General features: G+C 40.9%; 1 protein-coding gene across 1 annotated transcript in view; it reads right to left on the bottom strand.

Moving 5' to 3' along the window:
- Nucleotides 1-22,329, bottom strand: part of GPC6 (glypican 6) — a 747,001-nt gene extending 724,672 nt beyond the window's left edge. Inside the window, exon 1 of the mRNA XM_069878658.1 lies at nucleotides 22,002-22,329. Within this exon, the coding sequence (XP_069734759.1) occupies nucleotides 22,002-22,329 (328 nt within the window). The remainder of the gene's footprint in view (nucleotides 1-22,001) is intronic.
- Between the last annotated feature and the right edge of the window lie 486 nt (nucleotides 22,330-22,815).

Raw genomic sequence — 22,815 nt, 5'->3', positions numbered from 1 at the left:
CTCAAATTAAATTGGGGTTCAGAGTGCCAAATACTTCTTTTTGGGTGATAAACATACACAGGAGAATAGCACTCCTCTGTCTCAGTAGTCTTATGGCTAGCAAGTTGAAGTTTCTTCTCAAAACACATAATGCAATTGGGGGGGTAGGGTTTTTTATGTTTTTACCGAGGTCATGGAGTTCTTGAAAGGAAGCTGCCTCAACTGCCCTCTAAGATTTTCGTACCTAAATTATGCATAAAGCCCTTGTAAATTCCAATTTAGGAGATCTGCATATACACAGATCCTGCACTGGACTATAGGACTTGCATACAATAAACCACTTGTAATACAGCCTCCACTCCAGCTTTCATTGCTAGGTGGAACACCACCTTCCATTTTGCTTGCTTTTCTGTCTGCTAGCATCACACATCATTTCATATGCTGAGACTCTCTGATACCACACACATAGTAAAAAAAGTTGTTTAACAGACATCAGCAAATAAACGCTTTGCTTTAACCATCTACACAGTTATACATATGTTGACATCACAAAGACAATACAGAATTCCATCTTTAATAAATCAGTTCCAGGATTTTGCAAGTATTTGGAAACTGACTGGCATCTTAACAGATTAAGAGTGTATAAAAAAACCCCACAACCCTAACCTATCCTTAAATGAAGAGTACCTTGGAACGTGGCACTCTGTTCTTTTCCAGGTGGTTATGTTCTCTTCGTAGAAGGAACACATACTGAGACTCAAATCATCTAAAATTGCCTTTCCTTTATGGGACCATGAACAGTTTATATTTAACAATTCCAGTCTTTGAAAAAGGTACTTGACTGAGTGAGAGTGATTAATTATGAGAATCAAAGCAACTATATGGAAGATTTGTTGAAGGAACTAATCACAACTCTGAAGTTCAGAGACTAGGAAAACTGTCAGAAATACTTAAACGAGCACTTGTGCCTGATGAGACTTTTGAAAGTAAATACAATTCTACAGAATTAATGTGCAAAACACAGAAAACCAAATTAAAACTTCACATCCAAAGGGAAGGTACCACATGTCACTTCCTTCACCTCCATTTCCCTCTGTATGCAGCTGTGCATTGTCATTGAGCGCCTCTTCCCTTTCCTCATCCTCTTTATTTCCCATGCACTTTCCTTTCGATCCTATAGCCAATGGGTTTTTCTCTTTGATCCCGCCTCCTTTACTTGCATAGTACAGAAATGCTAATTCAACCATCATCTCCGTCCACTTCACAGACTTCTATCTTCTATTTCTTTTCCAGCTCTGTTTCTGTTCAGAGTAAAGCTTTCTTCTACCAGTATACACTCATGAATTGCAGTGGAAGAAATAGTTTTAAACAATGGTGATCACAGTACCTGGTTCAGCATGTGCATGTCTTTATCAATGACCGGGATGAAGGCATTGAGTGCACCCTTAGCAAGTTTGCGGACGACACTAAGCTGGGTGGAAGTGTTGATCTGCTGGAGGGTAGGGAGGCTCTGCAAAGGGAGCTGGAGCTCCGCAAACAGGCTGGACCGCTGGGCATGAGGTTTAACAAGGCCAAACACCGGGTTCTGCACTTGGGGCACAACAACCCTGTGCAGTGCTACAGACTAGGAGAAGTCTGTCTAGAAAGCTGCCTGGAGGAGACGGACCTGGGGGTGTTGGTTGACAGCCGACTGAACATGAGCCAGCAGTGTGCCCAGGTGGCCAAGAAGGCCAATGGCATCTTGGCTTGTATCAGAAACGGTGTGACCAGCAGGTCCAGGGAGGTTATCCTCCCTCTGTACTCGGCACTGGTGAGACCGCTCCTTGAATCCTGTGTTCAGTTCTGGGCCCCTCACCACAAGAAGGATGTTGAGGCTCTGGAACGAGTCCAGAGAAGAGCAACCAAGCTGGTGAAGGGGCTGGAGAACAAGTCTTACGAGGAGCGGCTGAGAGAGCTGGGGTTGTTTAGCCTGGAGAAGAGGAGGCTGAGGGGAGACCTCATTGCTCTCTATAACTACCTGAAAGGAGGTTGTAGAGAGGAGGGCGCTGGCCTCTTCTCCCAGGTGATGGGGGACAGGACAAGAGGGAATGGCCTCAAGCTCCACCAGGGGAGATTTAGGCTGGACATTAGGAAAAAATTCTTCACAGAAAGGCTCATTGGGCACTGGAACAGGCTGCCCAGGGAGGTGGTTGAGTCACCTTCCCTGGAGGTGTTTAAGGCACGGGTGGACGAGGTGCTGAGGGGCATGGTTTAGTGTTTGATAGGAATGGTTGGACTCGATGATCCGGTGGGTCTCTTCCAACCTGGTCATTCTATGATTCCGTGATTCTATGATTTGCATTTTTTGTGCCCAGAACCTGAATCAGTAATAGCAATTAATTTTCTGCAATGAAAGTGGATTTTTCATTTTTAAATGAACTGTTTCCTGGCTCTACAGATATATAGCATGACAAAAAGCAGACCTCCAGGCTGTTCTGCCTATCTGAGTTAGTGAAATAGCTGTACCTTGACCATGGGGTTTTTTATGTCATGATTATAAAGGCAAATTAGTCACAGGTAAACAAAGGGGTGCAGGAAACCAGCACTGTTTAATGTTAACCCCAGAATATAACATAAGAAGAAGTTTGCTGATTCAGTATTTTTGACATCACACAGGTTCACAGTATAATCTCAATAAACTACCATGTTAAATTATGGGGGGATTACAGAAATTAAAAAAAAAAAAAAGTTTTGGTGTTTCTCTCCTAAAATTTGGATTTATTCACTGTTATTGAAAACACAGTTAACACAAAATACGTTAACAAACAGAGTTCACACCTGTTGGCCAAGTGCAGGCCAGGAGGGAAGACTGAAGTAGCAGTAAGTGTATCAGTTAGCCCTGTGATGCCACACACTGCGCGTGCTTGCACAGTCCTGATTTAGATTGAGGTTGCATCCACTTCTGGTGCTCCACACTTCTAGGTAAGAATGGCTTATTTCATGCATTATTCCAAAATCACTTCCTTTGGTCGAAACCTCTATTTTTTCCTTTTGGTAATAAAAAGAGAGAATTTATATTTATTCTTTAAAAAAAAAAAAATTAAGCTTCCTTCAAAGTTCATGTTTAAAACAGAAGAAAACCAAAACTTTGGTTATTAATTTTACATTTGGATTTGATTATACTGATTATTTTTCAGTGTTTTTCAACAGGATGAAAAGCTATTGGCAATGCTAGACATCTCTATTCCAAATTTGGTGGAGTGATTATGAAATAATGGCATTAAAAATTGCAGTACTAATGAAAAAAAATAATTTTTCCACTCCCCAAACAGAGATCATATTTTTCATCTTAAAAGTCAACATCATTGTAAATGGTTGACATGCAGTGTTTTGCTTGGAGCTAGCTTATTTTCATGGCAATTTTGTCAGGCTGCAGTCTAGCAAACTGTCATTTTTTATTCTTGTATTCTGAAGTGGATTTTGACTTTTCTGACTAGAGCAGAATGGCAAAGACAGTGCCTTTTCAACACATCCTGCCACTTCTGTCTTGCTACTGCTTTTTTATTGTTTTGTCCTCTGTCTATAGTCTTCCCGCGGTGCTGAAGATTGAGAAGCAAAAATACATCTACACTGTTATTTGCTATTAATACTTCTTCCTCCTCCAAACATGAGGAAGAAAAAGTAATAATCTGTTATTCCTAGTATCTTAATTTGACCTCCTACCCAAATTCAAACCAATCCTAACACCCACTTTCACTCTGCATAGCTGTTTTCCACACAGTATCAAACTACTGAATATGACAAGAGCTGCTGTTACTCAGCGTAAGTAAATATATTCTGTCAGGAGTGGTTAAGGGCATTTTTAAAGTCAAATTTCTGACATTCTGTGAATTTCAAAAACACATTTATGCATGCATGCATGTATGCACGCCAAGTCGACCAGCCTGGGTCTTCTGCAGGCCAGGTGGGACACCCCTACCTGGACCGTGCCACATCATTTGCTAGCAGGCTGCATAGCATGGGCGCCTGGAGTTGTCACCTGGACACGGGAGTCAGTCCAAGACTCGTCTTCACAGCAGACTGAGTGGACCACTGGGAAGCCATGGTCATCTCGTCCCTGAAGGGTTCACAGACCTGCCCTTTCTGCTGTCTCATGACAGCTGCCTCTGCAGCTCTTGTGGGTACATGAGGATTTTAGCACGTAATTCCTAGGGCCTCTGCTGTGCCAACAGCATGGAAAGATATCTAGTGGTTTTCATATCCCTTTTGAAAAAGAATGGTAACTCACTGGGTTTTAGTGTTATCATCTAAGAATAAAATATAGGGACTAATTATAGAAGGGTCAAAAAATCAGAGTTTGTAAACAACATTCTGGTACTGTCAACATTTAAGCAAATGTACTATAAATAGCACACACACAAAAATCACAAAAGATTACTTCAGTTATTGCGTCTTTGTCCCAACAGGTATCGCTGGACATGGACTATGTTCCTCTACTTCCACATAGCGCTGCAGAAGCAAACTTGGGTGCATTCCTTTTGCTCCTCACTGCTTTGTTCCTTCACAAAGACTGAAGGGAATGGCCTCAAGCTCTGACAGGGGAGGTTTAGGCTAGACGTTAGGAAAAAATTCTTTACAGAAAGGGTCATTGGGCACTGGAACAGGCTGCCCAGGGAGGTGGTTGAGTCACCTTCCCTGGAGGTGTTTAAGGCACGGGTGGACGAGGTGCTGAGGGATATGGTTTAGTGTTTGGTAGGAACGGTTGGACTCGGTGATCCGGTGGGTCTCTTCCAACCTGGTTATTCTGTGATTCTGTGAATCCTCTTCCCTCCATATCTCCAAGTATAAGTTTCTTACATATTGGTTTAACTGTTGAGCAAATAATTAAAATCTCCCAAAATAAATAGTTCAAGAATGAAAAGCCTGGACAGAGAAAGAAATCCTGGCCTTACTAAAATCCAACAGAATTTTGACCAACTTTGATAAAAATCAGTAGTATATCCAATAGTCAGGAGGAACTGCAATGGTGGACCATATCCTCATATGATTTCTGAAATACAGATAAAACCAGGCATGTGCCTGGCATGGTAAGAAAGTACTCCTAAAAGAGGTTGACAGAAAATGCACTGAAAGAGGGCTAAATCATGAATATAAGAAGACCACACTCAGTAATACCTCTTTCGGAGCAACTGGCAGATAAAACTACAGTTTCGAGTTGCAGAAGCAGAATAATTTGAAGGGGTATGGAAGATGGGGATGGACTAAAAACCAACAAACCATTAGTAAAAGATCAAGCAACTGGAAAAAAAAATGACACAGAGTGAAGCTGCTGGGTATTTACTGTCAGGTTATCTTTATAAAGGCAACAAATTAAATAGAAACTCCTGGCAAGGACAAAGGAAACAATATAGGTAGAGGAATTCTAGTAGCCTAGTCAGCAAAAACCACGGACATTGAGTCAGTTACTCCTGACTGCCCAAGGAAAATGATTTCTTTATGAGATTATTGTATCTAATATGAAATCAAAATAAGTCAAAGAAAGAAACTCTCCCTACAACACTGTGCTTATGAAACAGGGTAATTGTCTGCAGAGGTAAAGGACTCCTTATAGGATGCAGAGGGAAGAGCACTTTGAAACAGTAAAAAAATATTTGAGATGTGCTAAGAAAGATGTGGAGACATCAAAAACTTAGGGGGTGTTCTAAGCTTCTACCATACTGCTAAAAAATTCTTAGTAAGAGAAGAGTTTCAGGAGGTGGATTAGACAGCAATAAGGAGAGAATTCATAATTCAAGTGAAAACAAAAAAAATAATTTCAGAAAGCTTCTTAAGTCCATCCATTAATGTTTCACCAAATATCCACCTACTCAGTTATGTTTATACCTATGTAACATGTACAAGAAATGTTTCTTTAGTTCCTACGTCTGCCTGCGTGACAGTTCTGCAGCAAGCTGAATGTAGACATACCCCAGTCCTCCCAACCCCCTCGGCATCCTGCTTTCTCTGAATATCTAGTTATTATTATTTCTAGTGCTTTTCTCATTTTGTTGTTACAAAGCTCCTCTGAAAATTGCTGTGTAAGTCCTGAATGAATATAATGTCCTGAATGAATGAGACTATAATGGTGTTAATCACAAAGGAAAGCTGTTCTCATTTATTTAAACTGTTCCCTGAAATAATCTTGCCAAAATGTTTTTGGTCTTGTTAAAGTTTCATTCTAAGTACTTAACTTCAGTTCATATTTATACAATGCTTAAATTGATATTTGCGCTGTTTTTCACATGAGAAGACATTTGAAGATGAGGGAAAACTCACTAGTGATGGTCAGCAGTGCACATGTCATCATGTCAGGTACACAGAATTCATCACTACTTAATATCTTTAAACTTTATGATATTTGGAACACCTCTTGTATTTTGATGAACAGCCCCTGGATTTCTTGAAAAGCAGCCCAATTAAAAAATAATGAACCTATTTTTTCCTGAAACTGACTCATTATCCTGGCGGTTTCCAACAACAACTCAGAGCTGAGTTTTAATTCAAATTATTTCGTGCCTGTTGGCCAGCAATACCTTTGCAACCTTCTAAGGTGCTTCTGAAGTCAAACAATTTCCCCAGAAGAAAATTTTAAAGCTGCTATTATTCCCATTGCCAGGTTTGTGTCTAGGTTCAGAAAGCAAATAAACTTCTAGTGTAAACAGGCAGAACCCACAGGGTGTTCGAGACCTCTCTCTTTTACTTTAACCATAGTGGAACACCTTAGAAGGAGAATAGCTTCACCTTCTGCATAGAACACTAAGATTTCTGCTCCTGACTCTCAATGGAATGTTTTTTTTACTTGTTTTTATAGTATTATTTAAAAAAAAAACAAACCAAAAACAACAAACACACACATTTACAGGATGCAAAACATTAAACCCTTTAACAGTGGTCTGAGGAACCAGTCTACACCGCTACTCACTCCCACTAACACGAAAATAAAAACATCTCCCAAGGATGCTTTCTGTTTCATGCACATGCTTGAGGAAGAATCAACCAATTTCTGAAACTACAACCTACCCAAAACTCGTAACATTATTCATGTACACTTCCAATAGTTACACCAACTGCTTTTTCACAAAAAAACTCACCCTTGCAGAAAACAGAAAATGTGTGTAGATGCTTATGCTAACTCAATATCATTTTTTGAGGAACCTGCCTAATGGGAGTAAGCAATACATACCTTCTGAGGCCATGTGCTTGCTTGGAGCAAAGCTGATATATCAAAGGGACTGGGTTACCTGGATCTACATGACCCAAAGGGTCAGCAGTCCAAAGTGACCCCTACTGAACCCCACAGTTCAAGGTGTAGATACTTGTGGTTCATTCCTTTATAGCATTTAAAGAAAAAAGGGTTGCTACCACTACTGACAAATCATAGCAAGGACACAGGAACATATGATTCATTGTATTTTGTCTAATTTTGGATATAATGGCCCAAGCAACCAGTTTCCCATCAAAACCCTTGAAAGATTATGCCATAAACCAAAGTGTTTGTCAAACATCTTTCAGACTATTGCTCACTGCATGCAGTGTTGCATTTGATTGTTAATAATCTAAATAACATCAGCATAAGATGAAAAATGGACTTGTAAAATTATTCCTCAAGAGGGGAGAAAAGAACAAGGGGGAGAGGAGAAGCTTTCTATGCTGATCAATTTTCAAGTTGATTAAGTTTTTTACTAAGAAACGCTTTGAGATCAAATACCAATGCCAGCTTACTTCAAAGCTACCTTATGTTTAAACAAATTTACTGTAGAAAGGAGTATCCTTGGCAAAGAAAAATATTTTTGACAACCTGCTCTCAATCTTTTCTATTAAAAGAATTTTGCTTTGCAAGCAATAATTATTCATTGGGCAGAAACAGAATGAAGAAACTAGCTGAATGCAGCCTGCCTTCACCTCAGTGATGATCGGGGGGCGGGGCTGGCTTCAGCCTGTTTTCCAGTAGCTACCTTACTCCAAATTATTTATGCATTTGTTGGATTGGAGCTGGAGAGACTGTTTCAGCTCTTTCAAAACAGTGTCCTCCAATGTGTTAACTAACAAGCACGAAACCAAACATCCTCTCTGGCTTAGTGAACATGCTGTTATTTATGCACAGTGGAACTGCTTTGAAAGGAAAGATCGCATGCATCCCGCTAAAAAGGGCCTTTGAAGATGTCCTCCCAAAAGGCAAGGAATGACGACTCAACCCTCTCACTCATCAGCATCACTTGAGGGACTTCTCTCCTAGGTTTCATTCACTCAGTTGTTGTGACTAACTCTCCTCGTGCATTATGTCCTGGAGGAGTATGCACCTATGTGAAATCTTTATCCTACAAGGTTGGAAACTGCCTAAAAATAAGGGGCTGTATCAGCAAATACATCGATATTCTATCTCGTTGTAGAAGCAGTAAGTGTTCCAGCAAACACAAGTAATGTTAAAACATCAATTATCTGTTATTATTATTTCTTCTGAAATATGGAGATGTGTATGCGTCTGTGTATTTCATGTAAACGTAAAATATTCTGGGCAGAATATAAAAGAATGATTTAGAAAGAAAAGGAAGAAGAGGCATAAGCAACTAAGAAAATATACAGAATATATTCTTTAGCCTACCTTTGCAAATTAACTTATCACTGTTGAAAGGCATGCATGAGTATCTCTTGTAAAAACAGACCAACCAAGATGGTTTTTCAACAAAAACTTGTTTGAATATTGAGTTCCCGCTATATCTAAGCCAACTTAGTAAGTACCTTTGCTCCAAACGGGCCCAAATGATTAGCACTTGCAGATCACAGTAGGGTGAATAAAAATGAAACAAATATTTGTGGAATAAATATTAGTAATGTTTACAAATTTGCCTTTCATATGAGAGCGTCAAAAATAAACATCTGTTAAACTGAAAATGTGGCTGCTAGTGGTTACTATCACCTTGCCAAGATGCTTAATGTTGAAAACTGTAAGTAATTCATCTCATATTTGCTGATTTAAACTAATTAAGATTGTACCTCTACATCTCCATATTGAATTAATACAACGGTATAGAAACTCTAAGTACCTTTTTCATAGAATCATAGAATAACCAGGTTGGAAGAGACCCACCGGATCATCGAGTCCAACCGTTCCTATCAAACACTAAACCATGCCCCTCTGCACCTCGTCCACCCGTGCCTTAAACACCTCCAGGGAAGGTGAATCAACCACCTCCCTGGGCAGCCTGTTCCAGTGCCCAATCACCCTTTCTGTGAAAATTTTTTTCCTAATGTCCAGCCTAAATCTCCCCTAGCGGAGCTTGAGGCCATTCCCTCTTGTCCTGTCCCCTGTCACTTGGGAAGTGTAATTCTGCTGCATTAGTCCTTTCCATATGACTCATCTGAATAGTCATTGCATGCAACACTTTGATCAGCTCCAAACACCGGGCAAGCCACAGAATGAATAAAATGGTTAGCACTTATGCATCAGCCATTAAGACGATGATGATCCTAATCTGCCAGCACCATTAGTCTTTCTAGAAAGGTTTATTGTCTGTGCTGTACAATACCTGCAATAACGAAGTTGAAAGGACTATACAAAAAACCCTACAAGTATATAAATCAGTCACAAAGTTACATATATAATACTTTAGCCCAGCTATAGTGTACGGACCTGCACTGGATTTGTACCACATTACACACTAAAATCTAGATGCATCTGCTTTTAACTATATAATTTTTTTCATCTTGAGTTTGATTTTTGCTGGTGTTTCTGTTAAAACGGACAAGGAAATTCTACAGTTTCCCCTTCTGTCAAAAGCAGATTTAGCTTGCAAGGTACATTTGATATGAAGGTAATGACAATGACCATCTTGTCACCAGAAAAATGAAAATTACTCTAGAATACTCCAAGAAGCAAAAAGTAACAATGAAAGGAAAACTATGCAAATATTAAAAGAAAAATTAGACCTCCCTTATAATCCAAAAGTTATCTACAGTGTTATAATATACCTTGGGAAAAAGCTGTCCTGTATATGGTACAATTCCAACAGACTTTTTGAACATAAGGGGTTGTTTGAGTACATGGATGTTCATTTGAATGGATGTACATATGAATGGATATCCATATGCCCACTGTGGATGTATTTCTGTGCATTTTTCTCACTTGAAGAGAAGGCATTAATCTCTTGGGCAAATCATGAGAGAAGAGCTATTTATATCCATTCATCAGATATGGAAAAACTCCACTTGAGCAATGATCTGTATTTATGTGTTTACGCATTCACTAGTACCCCAGTTTTCACATAAAAGGTTCCGAAGAGTTTGTGGTTTGGCCTGTTTCTGTACTGATCATAGATTGTGCTCTAGACAATGATTTACAATGTCCAGCTGGAGCTGCTTTAAAAAGCAAACTCAGACTCTAAATTACTAATTAACCAGGTACAATGATGCTTCCACAAAAGATCCATCAATTATTGTAGTAATCTCATCAGGCTATGAAGCTGGTGTCCTTTACAAGGACAATCAAAAAAATTAAGCATTATATTTATCTGTACTACATTAGTAGTTTAAGAAATAGAAGAAGTTTTAAACAGTATATACATAATGATTGTGTAAATCTCATGAAAAAATATTAGCATAAATATAAAATGGAAGCTCTTTGCAGACAGGACAGCCCCTTTGTAATTCTTCGGTGCTCACTTTTGTGAAAAAAAAGCTGCAATTAAATCTTCATTCAATGGAGATAGTAAAAAATCAGGTTTGGCAGTCTTTAACTAAAAACGTTAGCAACAGAAGTGTGCACATGCCCCACAACCGATCTGATTACAGTCAATTTATACACGGCTTTTAGTATGCTGTCTCAGTAATTAAAGAAGAAAGAGGCTTTGGAGTTCTTATTCAAAGAATGGTACAGGACTTCTGAAGATTAGCTTTAAGAACAAAATAATCACTGTTTGAGCATTCAATTTCAGGAAGCTGTTTCTAGGAGTCTTTTCGCTTCACCACCCATCCTACATTCCAAAGACAGGTGTTTGTATTTAATCAATGCATTTTAGTTATGTTCCACGTACTCAATTAACAGTGCTCATTGCCAGCCCACAGCCAGCATGATGGAACATCTTGGAACAGCGGCAGTCAAGGAATATTGCTCCTGGCTTTTCACCAATTCACTAAATAAACCTCACCTGCATCATTCTTCTAAATACCTTCATTTTTTAAATTAGGTTTTGATTCTTTGCTCAGAAACACATAAATCTCTGTTAAGCCAATAAAACTTATTTTGCAAATTTGATTAGCATGACCTCTCTTCCCTGCTTTTTTTTCTTTTTTTTCTTTTTTTTTTTCTTTGCAGCTGGGCTGCTATCAGAAGATAGCAAAAGATTTTAGTAAGGAAGTTTTTATTTTGTTTTCCCATGGGCCACCTTTGGCACCTACTTTTACATTTTTGAAACTCCTTTAAATACATGCGTGTAATGCAAAGTTTAGACAAGATAAGAATAAGTAAATTGCAATGTCTCTAACTGGTTAAAGAGAATATTGTCCGAGTCATAAACTGTTCAAGAGGTATTCTCCATATTTCTCCACAACACAGATAATGCTGACAGACAAAATAATATATAGCTGTTTTCATCCAAGGAATCTGAATTGCTCATATACAGTATTATCTTACAAGCTAAAACTGTAAAGCTAAAAGCTAATATCAGATAAATGGATATGTATATTACATGTTTGTATTGTGAATCAATGTTAAGTAACTAAATAAGATACAGTCAGTTTGTACATACAGCTCCTTTCTTTGTGAGATATTGTGTCAATTTAAGAAAAAAGATAGTAAACACTTCATGTTTAACCACTGGACATTGGGTGCTCAGCATCCCTTATCTTTGATTTGTCACTGCATTGTTTAAGCTTCTTAAGGACTAGCACGTATTTAAGAATAAGGATACTCACAAACTAAAAGACATTTAAAAATTGTTCAAAAGCTTCTGAAGTCTGCAGAATGATGACTGGATACTTACAACATGTAGAAAAGTGTCCTGCCATTGCTTTTAACAATTTGTATTTCAGCACTACTATGAGCACATTTTTATTTTACATGTCAAAGCTACGTATAGCTGGGAATGGGTACTCTCAAGTGTAGAAAAGATTTAAAACATGAAAACAATGATAAATAGCAGTACTTGTGGTGTAATAATCCAATCCATCTGCCTCATAAACCCCAATTTCCACATACCGTAAAATCAGCAGACACCCACTAAACTGACCACATTAACTATAACACGTTGACATGATAACAAGTAGAGAGTTTCCCTAAGGTAGTGAAGCACTCCCAGTATCATCCCTTATCCCAAGTAGACGTTTAGCTTCTTCAGTTTTGGACAACAGATGACTTTGCTAAAATGACTTGTCAAACTTTGGTGATGCTTTAAGACAGTCAAGGGCAAAAGTGGGGATAATAGCCAAGAATGCTCAGCTGCTGGTAGTTTCTTCTCAATTACACCATAAGGGTGCTATATTAATGCTGCATTACATTTTGCTCCCATGTGAGAAAAGATGGACAGCCTCCCTCTTGCAGTTTCATGATAATTCCAAGACATCTAAGCCCCACCTTCTCATTACAACTGCAGGCACGTGTCTCCACATATTCTCTTGAGTAACTTCAAGATCTTTTTCGTTGGATTAGCTATCAGATCAACTTTTTGGTCCAAGTCAGTATGTCAGCTAGACTTGATGCAAGCGAAGCAGTCAAGAGGCAGGAACAGGGAACATAAAACTTTGCTGACAGCCAACTCCCATGTAACAAGGTGAGACGTAAATTGAAAAAAATCTGTGAAAGTCTGAACTAAATTCTTTTACAATTCTTTTTTTACTAAATTCTTTTATAATTTTTTTTTTTTAGGTTTAAAGGAGGTATAAGTCAGAAACTCATAGGCTGCTCCCTCAGGTTATGTAGCACAGTTACATAAAGTTATGATGAGAGACAGAACCATGATAAAGCTGTGTAGTTCTCTCTGCAATGGCAGAATTACTTATTAGATATTGAGGCTGAATTATTGAGAACTGTACACTTAGCAGAGCAACAAGCTCTGAAGGAACTGTTCAGCAATGGAAATGCCAATACATTTTGATTATAACTTTTTCCGTTCTGGAGCATGATCAGTCAGGCTGCCACAATCTGCTTGAGATGAGATGTTTAGCCACTTAGATGGTGAGAAAAAGAGAAATTGATGGACTGTATGGACAAAGACCAAGTGGGGCATAAAAAATAAAATAACAAAAAAATAACTGGAGCACCTCTACTCCCTCCCTCCTTCTTTGCACTCTATTTATCTGAATCCTTGCAAGAAAGCATAAGAGCACTTTTCCAGTCTCATTCCCTCCTCCTAGACAGGGCTTTAACTGTGTGAAAGGTCTTAATACCTAACACAATTAATGCGAAGTGACTCAAGCAATGACAGAAAGAAGTACTCCTATTTATTATTTCATTAATCTTCCAGTAACAGTCCTTTCTTCAACAATTCATCTTACTCTATACAGTCTCCCTGGTTTCCTCAGTTAGGCTTTTGTTAGCCTCACTACCTCTGTCTAGAGTTGTATATTCGGACTCCAAGGCCACAGATTACTACATCCACAAAAGACTATTTGAAACCAAAACACAGATCAACGTTGCGTTTTCTGGGAAAGATAAATTGTTGTTCTAGATTCAAATGCTGCAGCCATAAACACCAACACTTTGTACAAAATGTTACCTGCATTACTTGATTGATATCACCAGAAAAAAATGAATTTTTTAGTAGTATTATTCTCTGAAAGCAGCTCAAAGACTTGACTGGAGGATGGCTGATGTTATACCCATCTACAAGAAGGATCAGAGGGAGGATCCAGGAAACTACAGGCCTGTCAGTCTGACCTCAGTGCCAGGGAAAGTCATGGAACAGATGATCTTGAGTGCTACCATGAAGCACATGCAAGACAAGCAGATGATCAGTCCCAGTCAACATGGATTCATGAAAGGCAGGTCCTGCCAAACTAATGTGGTCGCCCTCTATGACAAAGTGACCCACCTACTGGACGAGGGAAAGGCTGTGGACTTCAGTAAAGCCCTTGACACAGTTTCTCACAGCATTCTGCTTAGGAAACTGGCTAACACAGGTGCACACTCTCCTGGGTAAAAAAATGGTTGGATGGCCTGGCCCAGAGAGTGGTGGTAAATGGAGTTAACTCCAGCTGGAGGCCAGTGACAAGTGGGGTTCCCCAGGGCTCACAGCTGGGTCCAGCCCTGTTCAATGTCTTTATCAATGACCTGGATGAAGGCATTGAGTGCACCCTTAGCAAGATTGCAGATGACACTAAGCTGGGACGAAGCGTGGATCTCCTGGAGGGTAGGGAGGCTCTGCAAAGGGCTGGTGAACAAATCTTACAAGGAGCGGCTGAGAGAGCTGGGGTTGTTTAGCTTTGCAAAGAGGACGCTGAGGGGAGACCTTATTGTTCCCTACAACTACCTGAAAGGAGATTGTAGAGAGGAGGGAGCTGGCATCTTCGCCCAAGTGAAAAGAACCTACAGGAAATGCACAGAAACCTCACAGAAGCCTCCCTGTCCATGACCATCAGTCAGCACGATCGAATTTCTAGTAGGTTAACTGTGCAGAAAAATCCTTTCCCTAATGCTATGCTTCACTTCTTTAAAAAAATGATTCTGTTTTAGAAAGCCATTTTGTTTTCCTATATTAATTACTGCTTACAGGCTTTCAAAGAAAAATTCTATGATCATAAAGGATACTGTAACTCAAAAGCCAACCACTGACATGACATGAGAACTGCAGTAAGACATTCATAGACTGCATTTTGCCATAACTTCTACATACCTCCACAGTTTTTCCAACCACAGCAGTGTCCACGTACATCCTTGTGCTATACTGTACTACTGTCTGATACGCACATGTGCAACAGCTTCATTTCATGAGGTGACTTCACTCCAAGACAAACTCAGAGAAAAGCCAGATGGGTGTCCCTGCAGTCTCTTGTATGTTAGAAACTCAATATACAAGTCAGAAGGACATGGCCAAAAATATCAGAGAAACATGAGCTACCATTGCAGACATGGCAAGAGCTATAGCTACAGAGACTGATGAATCTGTTTCGGGCAACAGAGGTCTAGCTTTGACTTAGAGAGCAGGTTATATTATCTACTGCTTAGACAAGCATCAGGCTTGGACTAATTGGACTCCCCAAACAGTAAGAATAGCGTGGTTGTCTTACCCTTTCACCTTTCTGGCATATATGAACTGAGCCCTGTGTAGTTTTTTATTGTGCATATGTTTGCATTCATGTGTGTTTGCATGTGTTTTTTTCAGATGGGACCCACAAAACAAAGTTTCAACCTGGTTTGCAAATACCTATCCTGGTAATGTGCAGCTTTGCTACTTCTTTCTGTGCTTAAATGTAAAAGACGTGATTTTACCCCTACATGCACACACATGCACACGCATAGATGCGATTGTGTTATTCTGTAAGCATACCTAATTTAATGTAACAGCCCTACAAGGCACCTGTTAAAAGCAGTCGAGACTTCCACTTATTTCAGGAGATTCTCCCTGGTATTTTAAACACAACAGGTCAGCAAACAGGTCCAAAGATCCATTGTTAGTCGAGCATCCGTAAAAATACTTCTTTCAGGAGGGGAAAAAAAAACCCAACCCAGCTCCAGATGCTTGGTATCCTTTACATCTGCTGCTCAGCTGGAGACACGGTTAAAAGGCCATTAGAAGCGCAAGGTGACAGACCTCACAGGCTAGGCGAGTCAGAAAGCAATTTGCTGTTTGCATTAGGAGTATCAGCCCTCAACTCTTCTTTTTGACGGAAAGAAAGTGGCTCCTGTCCTAAATTCATTGATGCTAGGAAGGGGAGACGGCAGTCTCCAACCCTGGGCTGGCGCTGTGCTGCAGAGCCTCCTCCTGGGCACCTGGGTTTCTACAGCAGGCAGGCAGGATGCAAACTCCCCCACCGCTATTAATAACTCCTCACTTTGCTCTGCCGGGGCATAGTGGTAGGGCCTGAATTGCTGTTGCCCTGACAGGGAGTGGGAGCTCCCGTTCCGAGCTGCAACATCTGCCTTCAAGTGCTGTCTTCTGTGTTTTGCAATTGTTCAACAGAATAAAGTACTATTGTTTCACTTTGCTGGAAGGAAAAGGTCACATTAGTGAAAGAAGCTCATTGGAGAGAGCTAGCGGTCTTTGTGACAGCCACCTATAATGAGAGGTAAAAAATTTATTCGGGAAACTTATTTTTTGGATGCGTGCAGAAAGTCTGGAACAATAAGTAGTGAAGAAAGTAAACCTTAGTTTCAGTAGTTTTTAAGCTGGTTTTACATATAAGAGGAATAAAGTACTAAGAATTTTACCAGGCATATGTTTTCCTGCCATCTGCAACACATTTTAAATTGCTTTTGCATCTTGTAATGTATTCTCTCTGTTTAGCATAACTATTCTGCTTTTAAACACCAACCTTTATGTGCTGTTCTTAGAAATTTCTGAGAAGTGTTAATTCTTTTACACTTACTTAAGCTGCTAAAATAATTATGCCTGGTAGTATGAACAGTTAAAACCACAGAATGAAGGTTCCCTTTCCAGGGAGACAGCACCCATTAACCAGATACAAAGGGGACCATGCAGTCAGAGTTCATTGAAAACGTGATTCCATTTTGCTAGTAATGGGATTGCTGATACTTTGATACTGTAATGGAGTTTTAAGCACCAGGCTTGTTATTTCAACTAGAAACTTTAATGTAATTATGTATTTTTACTTTACTAAGCAGAAAGAAAGATTAGTAAGCATAGTTTTCTTACATGTATCTTGGGGAATAAGACAGAGATCTCAAAGTGATACTGCAAGATGCTCAAGGCATTCAAAAGAAATGGCAGGTGGTAATTTTCAAGACAAATTACCCAGAAAAGCTTTTATTGTTGATCACTTGTTATAAGATTTGCCATTTGCAAGTAATTGTACATTCAGCTGAAACTGACCTTTTATGAGAGCCAAGTGGTAATATAAATGAAATGAATATATTCTTTATTGCAGTAATATAAAAAGAATGGCCTGAGCTTTTAACATAGTGCTTGACCTCTCTGGTGTCTGAACACCACCTAATCTCAAGAGTATTTCACAACAGCATATGATGAAATAAGTACCAATACATCATCAGAACAGCTTAACACATTAGCAATCAGAAATATAGAAAATATTATAGCTTTAGGTATGCTTTTTGATTATAAATCAGACTGACAATAGAAAAAAAGATGATTAGAGTACAATACACTGAAATTCATCATTACACTAATTATTAAAGCATTGCCTTTTCTATTTGAAATCCCTCTTTCGAAGATACTTTACCACAAAGTCACATCATGAAACTCCAGATGCTGAGGTTTAAAATTCTCCGTCAAAAATGAATTATTTATAAGCGTTAAAAACATACAATTTCTCCTCAAAGGCCCTGATCTTACAAACAGCTCCTTTAGGTTTAGATGTGTATACATAAATTATACTCTTATTAAAGGCATCAGTCACATGCAAACCAATACATATGCACAAAAGTGACAGCAAAGCCAGGTCTTAGAAAAGCTGTACTTCCTCCCAGCTAAATGCACACACCAGTTTATTAGTGTGCACCATGTACTCACAACAGGAAAATAAGGAGTCTGTAAGGGGAGGTGACCAGAGACTCTCTTGATGCTGCAGTTACTGAAATCACAGAGGTGATGAGCAGCCATACACAATGTAGAAGTTCCTACTGCAACAGCACTAAACCAAGAAAAGTACAAAGTTTACATGAAATTCTATGTCCATCTTCATTGTCATTACTGAGACCAGGAATGAATTAATCTCCAATGCTCCTATTCAGATTTCACAGATTTGCATTCATTATATTATTAATTTCAGTAAATCTATTCCTTTGTTTACATTCCTGAGACAACCACACAAGGCGCCTGTGAATCTTCATTTGCCTCCTGATCTACGGGCACTTTCTTCACACAGGTCTCAGTGACAGCAGTGGAGAAACAGTAAAAGAAGGCATTAATTAACAAGTGCTTTGATCCAGACTCAGCCAGGAGGATTTTCCGCTGTTCTCCTGTCAATCTACCATTACATTTTAGAGCTACTTAAAGCAAAGCAAAATATTCAGCAAGAGTATCTTGGGAACATCTGACATGGACTAATAGCTCAATTGCATGAATGACTACTGAGTTTATTATTATTATTACCACTTTAGAGCTACAAGCAACTGTGTTATGTTTGCTAGCTTTCTTCAGTCAACGTCTCTGTATTATGCCAGTATGAAGCCCATTCATCAAAGCACAATTTCAAGTGACTCCTGACCTTCAAAATGAAGGGTTTGCTTCTCCTTTCATTTCAGTTACTTTCACTACGGTGTTTCTGTGTTGCCAGAATCTCACCTCGTTCATCATCTGCACAGGAGAACAAAGCTCACTAACTTACGCAGTATTTAGAATTCAACATCTTTACAGCTGGACATTTTACCAGAAAACTTCCAGTCCCTCTTTAAATACACTGTTATTCAGCACCTAGGAAAACAAGCAAACAAAAATCCCACCTTCAAACACAAACAAAACCACAACCCACACAAACAAAAAAAACACAAACAAAAAAACCAAAACAACCACACCCTTTATCTTTCAAAATCTCTAAATCAGCTGGAAGTGGAAAGGCACAAATGAGACACATCCCTTACTTGTAAACAGTGAGACATTCGCTTACATTCACAAAACTGAGGCAAGGACACATTCCACCTCTAAGTCTGACATTTTCATGGCTTCCTCTAAGATTCCGTAAGTTATTGACATCATGGTTGGAGTTAAACAAGTATTGCTAACAGGTATGTGCTATGATTTTTCTCTTTTGTATTGACTTTTAAGTGACAGGTATTCCTACAGCAAAACATTTCCTCCAAAGTCCTCAGGTGCCCCACTCAGTGCTCATGAATGCAGGGTCACACCAGCATGAGCCTGACAGTTCAACTCTTTTTCACATGCAGGATACAGAAGCTCTATGAGAGGGCAAATCTTACAAGGCTGGCTCAGCATACACGACAAGCTACTGCACACACCCCCCACCCCCCCACATATGACTGATGCACAGAATCAAGCCCACCGCAGCATATTCTGTATACTTCAAATTTTCTTCCTCGCCCCAATCTCAGGCAAAGTTCCTTTATTGAGGATTTATTGTCACAACCTATGTTGGAAACCAGCTTTATATGCTGTACTCGAATGTGGGTCACAGCACCACAATTTGGTGATCAGACAAGATGTCAGGCGCAGCAGGCCAATTACAAATAAGTACTATACAACTGCATTGAACAATTCAGCATTGTTGTAAAAGCATAGCAGACAACCGTGATCACATTATTACCAACTTCAACACATTTCACGTGCAACAAAAGACTGTAGGAAAACCTTGCCTTACAGTGCAAAAACTGACAGGTTTTAAATCTGTAACGTCTATGTTCTCCATCCAAAAGTAAGTGCCAGTATAAACAATTTTAGAGAATTTATCTAACAAGTTTGGCTTTGCATCTCTGTTCAACAGGGGGATACCTCTGTGTCTGTAGCCTCTCTAATTTAAACAGATTCTTCAGCACTTTGCATTAGTACATACACACTTTCTGTCAGTACCTATGCACTACCTCTTCAGTTTATCAAGTTTCAAGAGTTCTAGCTAGAAAACAGCTTTTAAACAAATGACAAATGAAAACATATGACTACTGTTAAGTCAAAACACATAAACCATACTGTATAGTACTGTTTTCTACCATATTATCAAGCCATTGATAAAAAACCTTACAAAAACATGATTGTTCAGAAATATGACTCCCATTAAAGTTCTCTGAACTCTATAAAACATGATATATTTGACAGATTACACTTGTTTCCTAACAGTAACAAACTGTCTCCTTAACCAACTCCGTATGATGGGGAAGAAAAAAAAACTGCAAAAAAAATCTTATTCTGAAATCTGTAGGTCGATTGCTTTAATTAAACTTCCAACATTGCACCAAGCTGCAAACACGTAGCTTTCACATTAACAAGAGCACATGCTGCATGAGCAGTTATTACACGACCTCAGCACTGCACAAGTAGAGCATACTACAAAACACACCTTAAAGCGATCCTAGTCTTCCAACAACTGAGTAGCTTGAAAAGCCACACACAGAACTGCTCAAAACTTGATACACCAACTAGTAACAAGGCAAATAAACCACAAAGAAAGACAACAACTTGTAATAGGAAGCTCAGAAAAAATAACTCATCTCTGAATATATCATGTACTTCTTAAACATAAAAGTAGATGTTACTTATGAAGCTTGGCAAGAAACTGAAAAGTAACGTTGGATTTGACTGCTATAAAATACTTATATCCTGAGTCTTTCTGTACTGATACATGCTAGCAGAAAGTTGCAAACACAGGGATTCCTTAAAAAATGCATGGCAACTTTGCACAGTACATTCAAAAAATAAATAAGGCCATAAAACTTCTCTGTGAGCAGAAAGCAACAAGTGTTTACCCGAAGTTACTGTAAGAGTGAAATTCACTGGAAATTATTGTTACTTTTAAAAATGGGATAGGGCATATCCCAACATTCTGTCTCAAAACAGATGGAGTTAACAGTACGCGAAGGGAAAGCATGACTGCACATTCAAAGTATCTGTGGCTCACAGGAGAGATTTGATGATTTGATGTAACTGATGAGCAACCTAAAAAAAAAATAAATTAAAGAGCAGAGAAAAACTAGAGAATTGGTGAGCCTGAGGAATGAAGGTGCCTGTGGAATAGTTAGATTCAGAGGCCCTTTACTCTCCTGCCTTGCCCTAAAGCACATCAGCGGGGCAGACCTATATGCCTGAAGGAACCAACGTGGCTATGCAGAGATCTAGTCTGTTCTGCACTGGCAAATACGGGACAACCTTGCCTGTATTTTTGTTAACTAAATCCTTGCTGTCCTGAGATTTTCCACATTTATCGTTTCTCATGTGAAGTGCACAGTGAATAACTGTGGCTTTATCTCACCTCGAGGAAGATAGATCTACCACTTCCAACTTTAAAAAGGGAGCAAGCAAACCAAGGGGCATCTAATTCACTCTGCAAACAACAGAACCTAGCAGCAAAGTGCCTATGGCACAGCAGAAATGTTTCTCGAGGACTGGAGCAGCCCAATTTTCAAGCAGCCCAAGCTCGTGCCTTTCGATATCATTTCTCTCTTATCGTGCTCACTCATCGCTAAAGGATTATGTACCCTGTATGTGTTTTTATTTATTCAGTCCCGAGGATGCAATATGGATAAGGGTGCGGGGAAAAGCAGGAAAATAAAATCACAAGAAGAAAACAACCCAAGCACATTCGTGGACAGATTGAGATGTAACCTGTTGTAGTCACGCCTCGGCAGAAGGTAGAGCTAAGGAACAGGCTGCCTGGAGTCTCCGGCGTGCGGCGGGGAGCGTCTCTCCCCAGCAGCCGGTGCCTCTGCGGGGTTCGGGCTGCGCCTCCGAGGGGCGAGCACCCCGGCTCCCTTCGGGGGGGCGGCGGCGGGGCTCGGGGGGATCCGGGGCTGGGGAGGGGGGAGCGAGGGGACACACAGGGCTGCCTTCCTCACCCTCCTCCTCCTCCCTCCCGTCCCCGCTGGCAGACGGGGGCAGCAGCCGCTGCGGAACCGCTCGCTGCCTTTCGCAGCCCGGCCGCAACTCTCAAGAAGTTTCAGCCAGAGAACGGCTCGCCCGAGAACCCCTCTTTTTTTTTTTTTCTTTTTTCCTTTTTTTTTAAAAAAAATTTATTCCTCCTCCTTACTTTTTATATTGATTTATTCATTTCTTTACACACAGAAGCCCCCGCCCCGGGTGCCACCCGCTCTGGCGGAGCCGCTCCGCGCAGGCAACGCGGCGATCCAGGATGGGGAGCGCTCCCCATCTCCTCACCCTCCTCCTCCTCCTTCTCGTCCCCCTCCCTCGCTCCGCTCCCCGCGGGCCCCTTACCTGCGATCTCCTGGTAGGGCACGCTGGCCAGGCTGAAGCCCTTGGCGCTGTACGCCTGCCGCACCTCGCCGCAGCTCCGCGCTTTGCCTTCGCCCCCCGCAGCCGCGGGCGGCAGCGACAGCAGCGGCGGCAGCAGCAGCAGCAGCAGCCCCGCCAGCGCGCAGCGCCGCGCAGCCCCCCGCGCCGCCGGCATGGCCCGGCGCGCCGGTGCCGAGGGGCGCGCAAGTCCCGCGCCCCCAGGCCGCGGAGGGGGCGGCCCGGGAGCCCCCCGGTCGCCGAGGCAAACTTTTGCGGGGCGGGGGGGAGAGGGGCGCGCACACGCACACATGCGCGCACGGCGGGCGCAGGGAGAGAGGCAGCCTCGGCGTGGTCGGCTCCGTCTTCCCCTCCTATCGCCTCGGCTCCTTCTCCAAACGCAAAGCTCTCAGCCCCCGCCAGAAAAGAAAAAATTAAAAAAAAAAATTAAAAAAAAAAATTAAAAGGGAAAGAAGGGAAAAAAAAAAAAAAAAGGATTAAAAATCTGGCTTGTGAAGATTGAAACCGCAGGCGCGGAGTCCCGGGCCAGCGACAGCGCGATCCGCAGCGGAGCTGTTGCTGCCGCCTCTGCGAGGCTGGAGGTGGTGGGAAAAGCCGCCGGCGTGGGGATGGAGTGGACAGCGGCTCCGTGCGCGCCTGTGTCTGTGTGTCTGCGCGTCTGTGTGTCCGTCTGTGTGCGTGTGTGTGTGTGTGTGTGTGTGTGCGCGCGCGCTGGATGCGTGTGCTTGCATTTACGGGATCCGAGGGAAACCTCTGCTCCAGCCTCCTGAGCCAGGCA

Source organism: Phaenicophaeus curvirostris, chromosome 1 (genome assembly GCF_032191515.1).
Source record: "Phaenicophaeus curvirostris isolate KB17595 chromosome 1, BPBGC_Pcur_1.0, whole genome shotgun sequence".
Taxonomy (NCBI): Eukaryota; Metazoa; Chordata; class Aves; order Cuculiformes; family Cuculidae; genus Phaenicophaeus; species Phaenicophaeus curvirostris.
The sequence above is the reverse complement of the archived record's forward strand: the minus strand, read 5'-3'. Positions and strand labels throughout refer to the sequence as shown.